This window comes from Falco rusticolus, chromosome 3 (genome assembly GCF_015220075.1).
Source record: "Falco rusticolus isolate bFalRus1 chromosome 3, bFalRus1.pri, whole genome shotgun sequence".
NCBI lineage: Eukaryota > Metazoa > Chordata > Aves > Falconiformes > Falconidae > Falco > Falco rusticolus.
The window spans coordinates 111,475,237-111,489,340 of record NC_051189.1 but is presented as its reverse complement, the minus strand read 5'-3'; the positions used below and the strand labels follow the sequence as shown (position 1 = coordinate 111,489,340).

Here is a 14,104-nt window from a genome sequence, read left to right as displayed (position 1 = left end):
CCTGGCCTAAGCTCTGGGCCAGAGGAGCTGAAAGATGAGGTGGAGGCCGACATTGTTCAGGTATCTCCTTGGACATTGGATGGACCCCATCGAAGTGAGGCGTGCATTGGGAGTGGGGTGGTTGAGTTGCCTGTAGGAGTGGAGTATTTTGAAAAGTATTTCCTGCTTTAGCCAGGAACTGCCTGAGTGTTTCTGCTGGAGCAATTCTTTTATAGTCTGTGAAAACTGACTACTTTTACTCATAAGTGCTGGTCACATGCCAGTGACCGGCTAGGGGTCTGTGGTTCTTCCCTGTCTAGGGTTTGATGTTCAGTAGCAGGGTCCATGGTGTGCACAGGGCTGGTAGGTCTCTTGTCAGCCCACTGGCTTTTTCCTTCCTGACTAACCTTGTGGGACAGGTTTGTTTCAGGAAAAGCCCCACAGTTTGCAGAACAACATCCGAACCTCCTTGGAAAAAAAGAAGAGGGGCTCAGGGTCACCTTGGGGAAGCAAAGGGAGCATAAGTGATACAGGGCAGCAAGGTAAGTGGGGCATGATGACTCTGACCGCATTTGGGGCCAGGGCCCGAGGATTCACTCGGTTAAAAATTTGTCGTAAGATCTCTGAATAGGTGATGGGGATAAATTCTCTTTGGACCCTGCTCCGCTGAACTGTGGTTTGGTGTTGGATGTAAGGGGCAATCCCCTTTCCCCTGAATGCCTACTGCTCTGTAGGACATGGTCCTGTGACCCAGGTGACAGTACAGTCAGGTGACAGATCTCTCTGGTCTGTGTACAGGCTAGGAGCTCAGAGCTCTTGCATCCCAGTCCTGTGTCACAACCTGGTTGGCAGGCCATGAGAAGAGTAAATGCAGCCTGCTTTGCAGGGGATTTTGAGGATGAAAGAGTTATCGGGCCAGGTCCTGAGATGACATGAATCAGTAAGCCATCGGGAATTACTGCAGCTCAGGATATATTTGTGAAAACCTTTGAAAGGTGTGCTGTGCTGCTGGAAGACAGAGGCGATCCCTGCTGCCCCAGGGGAGACAGCAGACCGGAAGAACCCTTCTTTGCTGCTGCCCCTATCTGTAGGATTTCCTGATTGAGAAGTCCCACTAGCCCTCATGTCCTCTGTTTTTTTTCAGATCTCCAGGGGACTGTCTATATCTCCAAGTCCAGAAGCAAAGGAAGGCCAGCCATCTACAGATTCTCGCTCAATGCCAGTGTCCCTGCCCCCTGGCAGATGGTGTCACCAGGAGACGGGGAGGTGCCTTCATTCCAGGTGAGTCAGTCCAGGGATGTTGGACCCCTCTATCAAGAGTGCAGCACTCAACAGGTGAGCACAAGAGCCTCCTCCTGTCTCTCCATGGGGTCCTAGGTAGCTCAGGGTGAAACTTGCAGAACAGTTCAGTAAGGTAGCTAACACAGAGGGCGTTGTGCCTGGCATCGTTAAAGATTATGCCTCGGAGTGCCACAATACTTACTCATTGCTGTTGTGATGTGACTGTCAGCAGTGGGAGCAGAAGTGTGGGTGTCAGTAGAGATCAGATGAGGCCTGGTGTCATCGGCTGTGCTCATCCTAGTAGAAACTGCTGCTGAGACGGCTGGATTCCCACTGCCACCTCCTGCCCAGCCACAGACAGGCGAGCAGGCCACACTGCTTGTGCATAGGCCACACTGGACACACACCCCCCCGGATGGACTCGCTTTCCGATGTCCTTCACCCTGGACAGAGCAGCCACCGTTCAGCCTAGGCCACAGAGCAGGGGGGTGGTGAGGGGCTCCATCACACGCTGGCTGACCCTGGGAAGAAGGCAGGCTGGGGGCTGGCTGGGCTTGCACCTGCAGTGCTCGTTCTGTGTGGCTGTGCCGGTGCTCAGGGAGGAGGGGAGTGTGTGATGCTAATGTGCAACAGGCTGCAACCCTGTGGAGTTAAGTGTCTGTTTTCATTAATCCGTTGCTTAGGTGTATAGAGTGCCTTTCGGTAACTTCACCAGGAAGCTGACAGCTTGTGTGTCCACAGTAGGGCTGCTTAAGCAGACGAGCCCCAGGAAGTGGATGATGACCACCTTGTCCTGTGACACCAAGAGAGGCTGGAAGTTCGACTTCAGTTTCTACGTGGCCGCCAAGGAGCAGCAGCGAACACGGTAAGCTTCCAAACCCCACTTGGGGCCAGGCAGCAAAACCAGCACAGCTGTGTGGCTGATACGGGATGCCTAATGCCCAGTGCCAGTCCTGCCCTCAGCTGGTGACATCCGTGGCCCTAGGACTTGCTTTGCTGCAAATGTGCCCTATCTTGGCAAAGCTATTTGCAGGCCCATAGTATCATTAACGTGCCAAAGGCTTGATGCGTGCAGGACTGTGACTGGGGGCTTCTTTGGGTGGCAAAAAGACATTGGTGATCTTGGTCTTGCCCTTACCCACCTGAACTCATGGGCTGAACAGGAAGCACAAAATATGCAATAGCTAGGGATCCAGGTCTGGAGTTGCTCGCCTTTTCCTTTCCTTCTGTCCCTGAGAATGTCTGTTTCCATGTAATGCTTTGGGCCCACCGTCTTTACTACCTCTGGTCCCCCATAACAAACTCTCCTTGCTCTACAGGAAACTGTATTTTGCCCAGTCGCACAAGCCCCCTTACCATGGCCGAGTGTGCGTAGCACCTCCTGGCTGTCTTCTCAGCTCTAGCCCAGATGGACCCACCAAAGGCATCCTCTATGTTCCCAGTGAGAAAGGTAAGCTGATGAGGACCTGTTCAGCCGCGTTTGGCTGTCAGGTCCAGAGAGTAAGATGTTTGGTTGGCTGGTTTTTTTGCTGCTACCTTCTGATGTAACCAACCTTTCTTCTGTGTTTGACAGCAGCACCCAAAGCAAAGCTGTCAGCCACTTCTGGATTTAATCCTTGCATGAACACAGGCTGCGGGAAGCCAGCGGTGCGGCCACTGGTGGACACAGGAGCCATGGTGTTTGTAGTGTTTGGGATCAGAGGTGTTAATCGCACGAGACGCCCGGACAACCACGTCATCGGGGACATGGTACACGCATTCTGACATGCTGGACTAGCATGCTTGGGGCTGATGAGTGAAGGACAGTCTCCCTGAATGGTGTTTAATTAATCCCCACAACCTAGGCAGTGTGGCCCAGCAGTCTAGACAGATGGAGTAGCAGAGATGTTAGCATTGTGACGAGCCAAAAGTAGATTTCTGGTTTAGCAAAGTCAAAAATAATGGAAATCAGGAAGCCCTTACTAAAATCACTTCAGACTTTTCAGAAAATCCCTTTCTGAGTGTAATATCCAACCTTCTAATTTTGAGTATAAATCTGGCTTTCTTGAGGATTTTAGAAGCAAACCCATCTTGAGCTCAGTGTGAAAATCTCACTACAAATGCAAGATCCAGGGAACTGATATTTTTCTATAATTGTTTATCTTGATATGAGATATTAACATGAAAAAATGCAAACCAATTACTCCAGGGAAAGGTTATTCAATGTGACTGTTCCAGGAACAGCTTACCTCCCGGGTCTGATACCTTGAGACATTCACAGCCTTTCCCCAGAAAAATTATGCTTAGCTCTAGTCACTTGGTAAATGCACTTCAGCTTTCTGCTGTCCTGGCTTCTGATTTGGGGGCTCTGTGCAGAACCAGCCTTTGTCTGTTTCCTCTGGAGGGGGCAGTGTGAAATACAGGCAGTGGAGTGGGCAGAAAGCTGGAGTGTCATGCTGGGCACTGCTAGGGATTCAGAGCTGCTCCTTGGGCAGACCCTGATGTTTTTGGGCACAGCATGGTGGCTATTCATTTATCAGTGCTTCTGTCATGCTGCCTGGCTTTTTTTTCTTCCTTTTTTTGGGGGTAGGAGGGACATGTGGCTTCTTCCTGGGGAGAGAGCTTAGCTTCTGCCTTGTGCCGGTTGCTGTGTGTATGCCTCACGTGTGGTGCTCTTATTGTTGTATCTCCTTGTGAAAGGGCAGCGTTATCTATGATGACAGCTTTGACCTCTTCAAAGAGATTGGCAACCTGTGCCGCCTCTGCAAAGCCATTGCCAGCAACACTGAGCTGGTGAAGCCAGGAGGGGCTCAGTGCCTGCCCTCTGGTAGGTAGGACTGATGCCACCCACAGAGTCCTTGGGGAGATCCTGGGTCCCTGGGTGGAGACTGGTTCTCACCCTCCAGCCTGAGGAGCGTGACTGCTGAGGGCTTTTAAACTTTCAGAGCTCAGCTTGATGGAGCAGGGAAAGGGGAGGGAGGTACCAGTCAATGATAGATGCAGGCAGTGCTGGGAGGAGAGGTGTTTCTCAGCAGTCAGCTCTCCCAACCTGGCTGCAGTACAGCTCTGCTCGTTGCCACCTGGCTTAAGTCACAGCACCCATCTCCGTGGGCCATTCACCTCATGCTTCCATGGGTTGTGCCAACGTTTTGGGGATGAGAAATACACAGTGAGTGTGACAGGAACATCAGGCTCCTGTTCTGCAGCTCTGCTTGCAGCAGTCTGTGATTGAGTTGGGGTCCTCAACAGCAAACCAGAAAGGGTGGCTGCTTCTTGCAACCTCCCTTTCTTCCCAAGGCAGCTTTACCCTTCTAGAACGTGCCCCTGGTCATGCTTTCTGGGAGATGGGAAAGAAATGGTCTCTTTAACTCCAAAGACACTGGGCATATTCTTTGGGATTTAATCCAGTAAAGATAAGAATGGAATTGTATCTGTTTTTTCCAGTTATGGATATTGCTTATGATACACTTAGGATCTTTGGACAAGTAAATATCTTCTTAGTAGCTCCTGAATAACCAGCAGATCACACCTGATCTCATTATGATGGGGCTACTCACTGCCCCTGTGGCTTCACATACCTAACCGGTGACAGACTGTCTCTTTCCAACTTCAGAGGTCACAGGGTTGTAGAGCTGAGTCTTGGAAGGCTTCAGGCCAAAAGCCAATCTCTTGCCTGGAGAAAATCCCTGCCAGGCGAGGCAGACAGCTTCTCTGCACTTGCTGTTTGTACTGCTTCCTGACAGCTGGGGACAAACAAACAGTGGTGGTAGTGTCCTGTCTAGTGCTATTGGCACAGAGTGCCCTTTCAAGCTAGCAGCAGCTGAGGGCTCTGGTGCTGAGACCTCAAGGGTTTTGGCAAGTCAAGAGTTGCAAGGGGAAGCAGCTGCTGACAAATGGGGCCTGCAACTTTCTCTTGGTTTTTTGGGTTGGTTTCCCCACCCACGTCCCCTTGCTCCACTATGCTTCCTTTCCCTGTCCTGTTGTCCATCCCGTGCTCTTTCTTTCTCTCCAGGTTACAGCATCTCCTCCTTTCTGCAGATGTTGCACCCTGAGTGCAAGAACATCCCTGAGCCAAACCTGCTGCCTGGACAGCTCTCTCATGGGGCAGTGGGGGTGAAGGATGGGAAGGTGCAGTGGATCTCCATGGCATTTGAATCGGTGAGCACGTGGCATCGCCATCTATCCTTGTGACAGTCTCTTCTTGTGACTTCTGGGGGTTTAGCTCTGCTCTTTCTGCACTGGCCATTTGCACTTGCAGCTATAATTTAGTGTTTGCTAGTGTCTGTGCCATGTTGCAGGCAGATGCTCGCTCTCACAGGTTGCTAGAAATGGCTGCTTATGCCACAATTTGTTCTTACCGTGAGAGCTCAGGCAAAGAGCTGGTGGCAGATTTGCCCATCTGCCATTGCCAGTTCTGCCTGGTGATGCAGCTCCAGCTGGCTCATTCTGTCTCTTCCCATGCCATGCGTACCCTGCCTCAAGGAGCAGGACACAACAATAACATGTTCATCTTGTTACAGACGACCTACAAAGGGAAATCTTCCTTCCAGACTTATGCTGACTACCTGAAATGGGAGACATTCCTGCAGCAGCAACTCCAGCTCTTCCCCGAGGGCTCAGCTCTCCGGCACGGTTTCCAGACCTGTGAGCACTGGAAGCAGATCTTCATGGAGATTATAGGCAAGTGACTGCCATGTTTCTCTCCCTGAGGAGCCCATGCTCTCTGATACAGGCCCATCAGATGGGACAGGGTGTGTTGTGAAGAGGTGTTCTGCCTTCAGTCCCTTACCGTTGCTGTGCAAACTCCTAAGGCCTGTTTCTGCATCAAGCAGTGTATACTGTCAGAATCCTGGGCAGGGAAATAGAGAAGGATCTCTGCCCTGCTGATGTGAGAGGCAAGAAGTTGATTGCCCGCTTTCCACTTCCATCCTCCCCTTCCCATCTCCCACAGTGTGTGCCTGCCTGCCTTGTTGTCAGCAGGGTCACGGTGCCTTTCTCATCCCAGCTGTCACCTTCCAGGAGTCAAATCAGCTGACTCTTTTCTTCCAGGAGTGCAGAGTGCCCTGTATGGTCTCGTCCTCTCGCTGGTTATTTGTGTGGCTGCAGTGGCGGTGTTCACCACTCACATCCTCCTCCTGCTGCCAGTGCTGCTCAGCATTTTAGGTAAAAATGCCAATTCCAGTGTGTCAAGCTTTTCCATTGTCTGAATTTGGTGGATTGTGGTATCTAGTGATCTGAACTGAATTGCTCTTACTCTATGTAAACTCTTCTGGCTTTCTAGGAGCCAGTCCTGATATACCTAGGTGAATGGGAGAAACTCTGAACAAATGCACAGGAACCTCATTGGGAAAGTAGATTTGTGTTTCTAATTCCCAGTGTGTTTTATCTACACAATCCCTTCTATTTGTTTAAATCAGGGTTTTAGCTACACAAATGCCATCCTTGCCTGTTACGTATAATAATGTGATTAAGTCCCACATGCTCTGAATAACAATTGCACTGCTTCCCAAGGAATCTGCACCACGGCTGCTGTTTCCAAGCAGTGGGAGACTTTAAAAGCTGAATATTTTAGCAGTTTTGTTAGTATTTGAAGCAAATTTGTAAATAGTTCCCTCTCCCTGGCTGGTGATTTGACGATATCGTGGTCTAAGTGTGTTGCTAAACTTCTCAGTTTAAAAATCAAATCTATCATTTTAAAACCACTTAGTCTCCCACACATGACTCTCAAAAAACATCACTCTTGCCTTTAAGAAAGAGTGCTCATGTGTATCATGAGCTCAGCCTGTGTGTAACTCCAGCAAGCAAAAAAAAAAAAAAAAAAAAAAAGCCCCTCTTTCCTGCAGTTCACGTGTGCACAGATGCATACTTGCCAGGCTTGGATTCATTTAGCAAGCATTAGTCTGGATTGGCATCCATCTGTCAGTTTGCCTAACATTTAGCTAGGTGCTTTACTGTCCTCAGCAGGTCTCGTTACTTTACTGAATGGTTCCTGTGGCAAGGGAAGGTGAGGGAAGTGTTTGCCTCTGGGCAGGAGTGGGGAGCATGTACAAGTTTCAGGCTGGCTAGGGTGAAGACCTGCAGGGTATGACCCCAAACTCCTCAATGGCTGACTTGCAGCAGAGTCCTTTAAATTTGCCTAATGTGACCCTCTTCACACAGGGGTGGTCTGCTTGGTGGTGACCATCATGTACTGGTCTGGCTGGGAAATGGGAGCCGTGGAAGCCATTTCGCTCTCCATCCTCGTTGGCTCCTCTGTCGATTACTGTGTGCACTTGGTGGAGGGCTACCTGCTGGCAGGGGAAAACCTGCCACTACACCAGGCAGAGGTGAGCTTTTTTCCTCCTATAGCTTGGCATCTGTTCCCTTCATGCCCTCTGTGCCACTCAGCTGTGATGCAGGACCTAAGGCATGATGGGCAAGGGGGGTATGTGTCTTGCCACCCTCACAGCACGCCTGGGATGCTTGCTGCTCATCTAGCTGACTGCTCAGAGTGGTGTGAGCTTGTGTACCTGAGCATGGTAAACCCAGCTGAAGGTCTAACCCACATGGCTGTCCCTTTCTTACGGGCCACGGCTTTGTCTAAAGCACCCCTTTCCACGTCCCGGTGAAGGCAATCTTGTGCTGGAATGGCCCTACCCTCGTTCCGTAACCTCCGCAAATAGCTGTGCTGTGCTGGCCCTCGGGCCTTGTTAACATCTTTTGCCTCTCTGAGAAGATGGACGCCACAAAAGCTTGAGGATCTCTGACCCCAGGTATAGTGTCTGCATGCAGTGCCTCTGGCTGATGTGGCTGAAAGGCGCCACAAAATCCAGCAGACTTTGCCTCTGCTGGGTTTTAACCTCACTGTTTGCCCAGCGTGCTCAGAGACTGCATGGACTGTCCGATCTGCACTCCCACAGCATCTTTGTCCTGGATCAGGACCCTATGAGCTAAGCCACCCTCTCAAAGGCCAAAATATTAGCGCAGCCCCGTGTTCTTGTCCCCACTCCCCCTTAACACTGCTGTCCCTTCTGCCAGGACCCCACAGCCTGCCGCCAGTGGAGGACGGTTGAAGCGGTCCGTCACGTGGGTGTGGCAATTGTCTCGAGCGCCGTCACCACAGTGATTGCCACCGTCCCGCTGTTCTTCTGCATCATTGCCCCTTTCGCTAAGTTTGGGAAGATTGTGGCCCTCAACACAGGAGTCTCCATCCTGTACACACTAACTGTGAGCACGGCCCTGCTGAGCATCATGGGGCCTGGCACCTTTACCCGCAGCAGGACTTCGTGCCTCAAGGCTGTGGGGGGGGTGCTCCTCGCTGGCCTGCTGGGTCTATGCATCTGCCTCGCCCTCCTGAAGAGTGGATTTAAGATCCCTCTCCCTAACGGGACAGCCCTGTAGACCCTATGCCGAGAGCCACATGCTCTGTCCCCTTGCTCCCTTTCTTTTTTTCTTTTTTTTTTTTAAAGGATATTTTTTGTAAGAAAAAAAAAGAGGAAAAAAATCCCCTTTTCCAGAAGTTTTTCAACTCCAGATGCACTTTATTTTCTAATGGGTTTTGCTCTAAACTTGTATTTATTTTCGGTAGTGATGGATGGACGATGGACAGTGAGGGCTGCCCAGGGAGTACCTCAGCCTGTGAGTAGGAGGGGAGGTGGTCTCCTCTCAATTTTCTTTATATTTTTCTTACTTTTTTTCCCCCCCTTTTCACACCCCCACCACCTCCACCCCCCCTTCCTTTTTTTTTTTTTTTTTTTTTTAAATGAACAGAGCTTTCTGGAATCACAAAGCTAAAAGGGAAGTTGGGAACGCCATCCAGTCCCTTTCAGAACCCTTCCTTCTGTTCCTCCCCTCCCCTTGGCCAGGGTCAGCACTGCGATAATGACTCTTGAGGTGATGTCCTACCCCCACGCCAAGCCTGTGCCTCGCTACCTGAGCCTTGAAAAACAGTAGTGAGCTGTTGGACAGACCTGGGAAATCGCATTATCCGGACCCCTTTGCCGTGCCCTGTACCCAAGCTAGACCAGCACTGAAATCAGTGCACAGGACAGGAGCTCTTATGGGTGTCATTGTGGGATCCAGATTAAAGATGCTGGGTGGCACAACCTGCAGTGACCTGCTTTCATCATTTGTGGAGGGTGTCAGGATGCGTGGCTTTCCCCTTCTTTCTGATGGGACAGCACACCTTCTGCTGGGATCTCTTGGGTCTGTGAACAGCCATCAGGAATGCAATCTGTGCCCTCAGCAGCCTGCCCTCCCCTCCCTCATCTCAGTAGTGAGGCCAAGACAGTATCAGAGCCCAGTCCCACCTCCTGCTCCTTGTGTGACCTCAGCAGTTACTGCCTCTACTCTTCCTGGTGGAGAGAAAACAGACAGCACTGAGGTTCCTGCAGAGCCTTTGGCCATGGCAGCCACTGGGGCCAGGTTGAGCCCATACCTCATGGCATGCATGGATAAACAGTGGTGCATCCTCTGTGGCAGCTTAGAGACACTTTCCATGGTAGAGATAAGAGGCCAGCAGAGCTTCAGCCTGTGGCTGCTGCCTGTGCAGAGCAGATGGTTTGCATTAAAGTAAAATGAAATGGCAAACTGGTGCCATTAACAAGTACATTTTGAGCATCACTGATTCTATCATATTTTTAAAGTTGAAATTGCTAAGCATCTCCATTGATATGCAGCGCATCTGGTCCTCTGCAGAAGGCAAGGGGTCAGGCCCACTGGGAGATGCATTAAACATTATTTACAGGGATGCCAATAGAGGGGGGTGGCCAGAAAGCAGCCCAGCTGCATTGGTTTGCAGGTACCGGTGCCCTGGTGACTTTGTGTTCTCTGTCTGGATTGACCCCCTTTTTAAGATGGAAATTCCAGGAAGCCCATCCCTATCAAGTTCTGGGGACAGTGCTGCTGAGACAGACCAGCAGCTGCTTCTGCTTGGCTCTGTGCATCCCTGTTCTGATCCCTGCCAGTCTTACACCATCACATCGTGTCACCCCTGTGAAACTGAATCAAATATTTATTCCTGAAGTAGGTTCCCCAAGGTGTCATGTCAGGGGCAACCCAGAGCAATCCTGCTGCAGGCAGTGAGGGTGGTCAGAGCATGAGCAGAACAGACCTGGTTTCTTCCTCACCATCCCATGGTGCAGCTGAGTTACCCTTTCTGCAAAGTGTTAAACATTCCTTGGCACCTACCTCTGATCTGCACCAGTTCCTTCACGATGGACCTTGTGCCCATGAACAAGTGGTTCTGGAAAGGGTGTTTTACTATCCTTAAGCCATGCTGCTTTGATGGCTGCTGTGCACAGTTCTGCCGCAACACTGTAAGCTATGCTTTTCCCTATGACTGTTTTACAGATTTAATAATTAGTGGTGCCCTGAGCACTCCTACATGGCAGTGATCATGGAGGGCAGTGTGCTGATGATATACAGCTCCATGAGACCCATGCGGGTGCTGCAGGGAAGAGCAAGGTAGCCCTTGTGCTGTTGCCAAGGATGCTCTGGCTGGCGGCTTGACCTGAATTTAGCTAATGCTTCAAACTTCTTGGGGTGATTAAAGCTGATGGATATTTCCAGGTCACCAGACAAGAGAATAAGGTGCTGAGTGCACCCTTACAAGAAGTTCTTCCTCCTGTGAGCATGAAGAAACCTTGAAAGGCCTTTAAGACAAGGCATAGATGTTCTTTGAATCCTGCAAAGTTTAAAGCTCATTTAAGCCCCTGGTGTCTTATGTTTGCGCTCACAATAAAGAGGCTATGTAAGCTCCCCCAACTTCCAGAGTGATTCTGGACACACCATGCTGGGACCATTCATTCAGTCACTCTTGGAAGGCAAAGATTAATTTCAAAGTAGTGGAAAACCTTTTATGTCTCTTGGGTCTGATCTGGCAGTATTTGATCTGCAGACAAAAATAACAGAGTTCTTGGCATCTTCTGTCCTGTTTTCTGCAGCAGGTAGGGGAAAGGACAAGCTATCATTTTCCCTCTTCCTCTCCAGCTGGCCGAGGCTCACTCAGTGCAGAAGGGCTTGCTGGCACTAGCAGGGGCAGGGCATCACCTTGCCCTTGTTTCTCCAAGGTGATACTGGTAGAGTTATGGCTGGAGCAATTCAGGAAGGAAAATGAGAGGCAGAGATAAGTGCAGAGCTGTAGCAGATGATTCCCAAAGGCAGAGTGAGGAAATTGCCCCTCCAGCAAGGAAGTGGAAGCAAGGAGGGAGGAGGAGCCTGCATCAGTTTGTAGTAAGCTGGCAGAAGGGCCAGCAGATGATCCTAAGTGATGCTTGTCACTGCGAAGATTCACTGGATGTTGGTAACCTGGAAACGTGGTTAAACATAGTCAGGACACTTGTCTTAAGGCTTAACTGGACATTTGTTTGTCACCATTTCACTCTGCACAGCTCTGTGTTCAGGGCCGCTGGTGCTTTCTCCATGTGCTGGGGAGTAAAAGAGGCTTAGAGGTGGCACCCAGCCTTCCCCAAAATGCTTACAACACTCTCCTCTCCCCAGGCATCTGTGGAGACAATAAATCAGTAGCAGATGTGTACATCCATCTCTGTGTAGGCAGCATTCTCCTTGGGATTAGAAAATATTCATAAAATTATAGAGGTAAGAAAAAGGATGGGTTTATCTGAGCAAATGCGAAGGTGGGGCTGACAGCCCTGCTGGGAATTAGTACTCCAACGCAGATGCTCGTAGCAATAAAAAGCAAGGCCTCACCTGTCTGGTTGCTGTTCTGGGAGCAGATGCTCGCCCTAAATTAATTCCTCCCACATCTCTGCCTATCTTCTTTCTCTGATGACTCCTGTGTTTCCTAGGCCATCTCTTGGGCCTTGTCATCTGCTGAGCAAGATTCAGCCTTCTCTGTGTTAGCTGCTCATGCTTAAGGTGCTCACAGAGTCTGGACTAAAAGTGGCTGGAGATTGTCTCAGGGAGAATTCTCAGGCAGAGGAAACTCGGGAGTTAAACTTCGTACAAAGCTGTCAGTTTTGATGTTTTTAAACAGCAGAGGACAGCAGACCAGCCTTACTTAGAAGAGAATACTCCATTTTTCCGTGTAAAAGCAATCTCGCTGCAATTAAGTTGCATGAGTTCTCAGTTACAGCACACTACAATGGAATATTTCTGTTAACTGCCCGCTCCTTTATTTCTAGTAAATCAATCCTGTTTTGAGGGTTACGTTCTGAAAAGCTGATGTTAGTGGTTCAGGATTGGGGTCTTTCTGAAACTGTGCCGTCTGCTACAAAACGGAGCATGTCCTATCCTGGCCAGAAGCTCTCTCCCTGCCAGCCTAGGACAGTCATAGAAGGGCACTGCTCCCCAGTGCTGAAGCGCTGCAATATATGCACGGAGCTGGTGTTCCTGCCTTCAGTGGAGCTGCTGGGTGAGTTCAAGGCTCACTGTGGCTGCAGACACTCAAGGAGAGGGTCTCTGCTCACAACAGCCCTGTTGAAATCAGCTTTGGAGCAGGGAGGAGCAGAGTTGACGTGATTTGTAAAGATCATTGTCAGAGGAAGGAACAGACCCAGGTCTTGCTCTGTTTGTTTCCTTATGTTGTGGTGCCTTTTGAGGTGCTGGGTTCACATGGGGTCTGTACAGGCAGCTGGGGCATCAGGTTTGGCTGCTGACCTTGGCAATTCTAAAGGCTGCAGACAGTGGAAGTGGTTGATCTGGGCTGTGTTTCTCAGTCCCCGCTGGATCTGAAACTGCCAAGCAAAGGCAGCCTGAGAAATCCCTCCAAGGAGAAGGATGTGTGGCATGCTTACAGAGTTACTGGGACCACTGATACGGTAGTCTGGATGCAGTGGTCTCTGGAGACTCCGGCTTTGTCTCTGCTGGAGCAAACTGGGATGTTGCTTTATGTCACGGCATCTTAATTCTTTTAGCTTGTCCTGCACTGAATTTTCCTACCAGAGCAGCCTGCCCTCCTGAAAGGTAATAAAAGGCTTTTTATTTAACCCTGTGACATGTATAAATCCTCCAACGCTGTCCACCAAGGAAGCTGTGCTGACTGATTTGCAGCCAGGCAGGACAAATTCAGTCTCTTGGTTACTTTTTGCAAAATCACTCCTCACCCCAGATAGCATGCAAGCCATAGTTCACAGGTTTTTCAAAGGCCTCTGCTAACTGCTCTGCCCTGGCTTCATACCCAGGGTCCCAGAGCTAAAGGTCTGTCAAGGCCTGTCTCCATCCTGAAGACACAGTGGTTTGGTCGTTGACTTTCTCTGCTCCTCCTTTGGGCTGGAGGAGTTGCTGGAGGAGGTGGAAGGGCAACAGCCAGGACCAGAGGCAGAGCAACAAACAGATGAAAAGAAAGGTTTGCAGGGGGAAGCAGGAGAGAAAAAACGGGAGGGAGGATGGTTCAAAAAGCAAGGGGAAAAGAGGTGTGAGCACCGCAAGGACTGAGGGAGGGAGGGCACTGCTCTTTCACCACGTTGTGTGCAGACCTTAGAGTGTCAGTTCTCAGAGTGATGTAGCACAATTCCTGATGTAATGTACGCGTGTTACTTTTGTAAGTCGTCTCCTACCCTCACTATTTTCAGTGTTCCTTGATTTTTGGAGACTGTTGTAAATAAAAGATTTTGACATTCGCATGTTTGGATCCCTCACTCATCACCATGTTACTGTTGCATGTACATGTAGTGCCGGCTAGAACGGCACTGACCGGTTATGTGTTGTGTGTGTAAGTAATGCAGCGGGGACAAGGCCACAGCACAGCTTCCCAAGGTGCACAGGACCGTCTGCTCCTGCTGCTGAAATCAGGCCCCTTGAAGCCAAGTTACCACACCTGGACAAGCTGACAGTCTGGAAAAGCCCGCTCAGGATCTCACACAGGTCTGCAAGACGGCTGGCTTGAGTGGGAGCTTTAGCCAAGTTTTGTGGAGGTCTTTTACTC

General features: G+C 50.2%; 1 protein-coding gene across 7 annotated transcripts in view; it reads left to right on the top strand.

The window, feature by feature from the left end:
- The window catches only part of DISP3 (dispatched RND transporter family member 3), a 111,088-nt gene extending 97,286 nt beyond the window's left edge, over window positions 1-13,802 (top strand). For 2 of the 7 annotated variants that reach the window (XM_037380751.1, XM_037380752.1), the window contains exons 11-21: window positions 399-521; window positions 1,124-1,260; window positions 1,944-2,125; window positions 2,580-2,710; window positions 2,834-3,009; window positions 3,940-4,066; window positions 5,252-5,397; window positions 5,760-5,919; window positions 6,289-6,402; window positions 7,399-7,565; window positions 8,257-8,619. In XM_037380751.1, the coding sequence (XP_037236648.1) occupies window positions 399-521; window positions 1,124-1,260; window positions 1,944-2,125; window positions 2,580-2,710; window positions 2,834-3,009; window positions 3,940-4,066; window positions 5,252-5,397; window positions 5,760-5,919; window positions 6,289-6,402; window positions 7,399-7,565; window positions 8,257-8,619 (1,826 nt within the window). Of the gene's footprint in view, window positions 1-398; window positions 522-1,123; window positions 1,261-1,943; window positions 2,126-2,579; window positions 2,711-2,833; window positions 3,010-3,939; window positions 4,067-5,251; window positions 5,398-5,759; window positions 5,920-6,288; window positions 6,403-7,398; window positions 7,566-8,256 lie in introns of all 7 variants that reach the window. The other 5 variants (XR_005103240.1, XM_037380754.1, XM_037380750.1 and 2 more) reach the window with 5 other exon arrangements.
- Window positions 13,803-14,104: the final 302 nt, after the last annotated feature.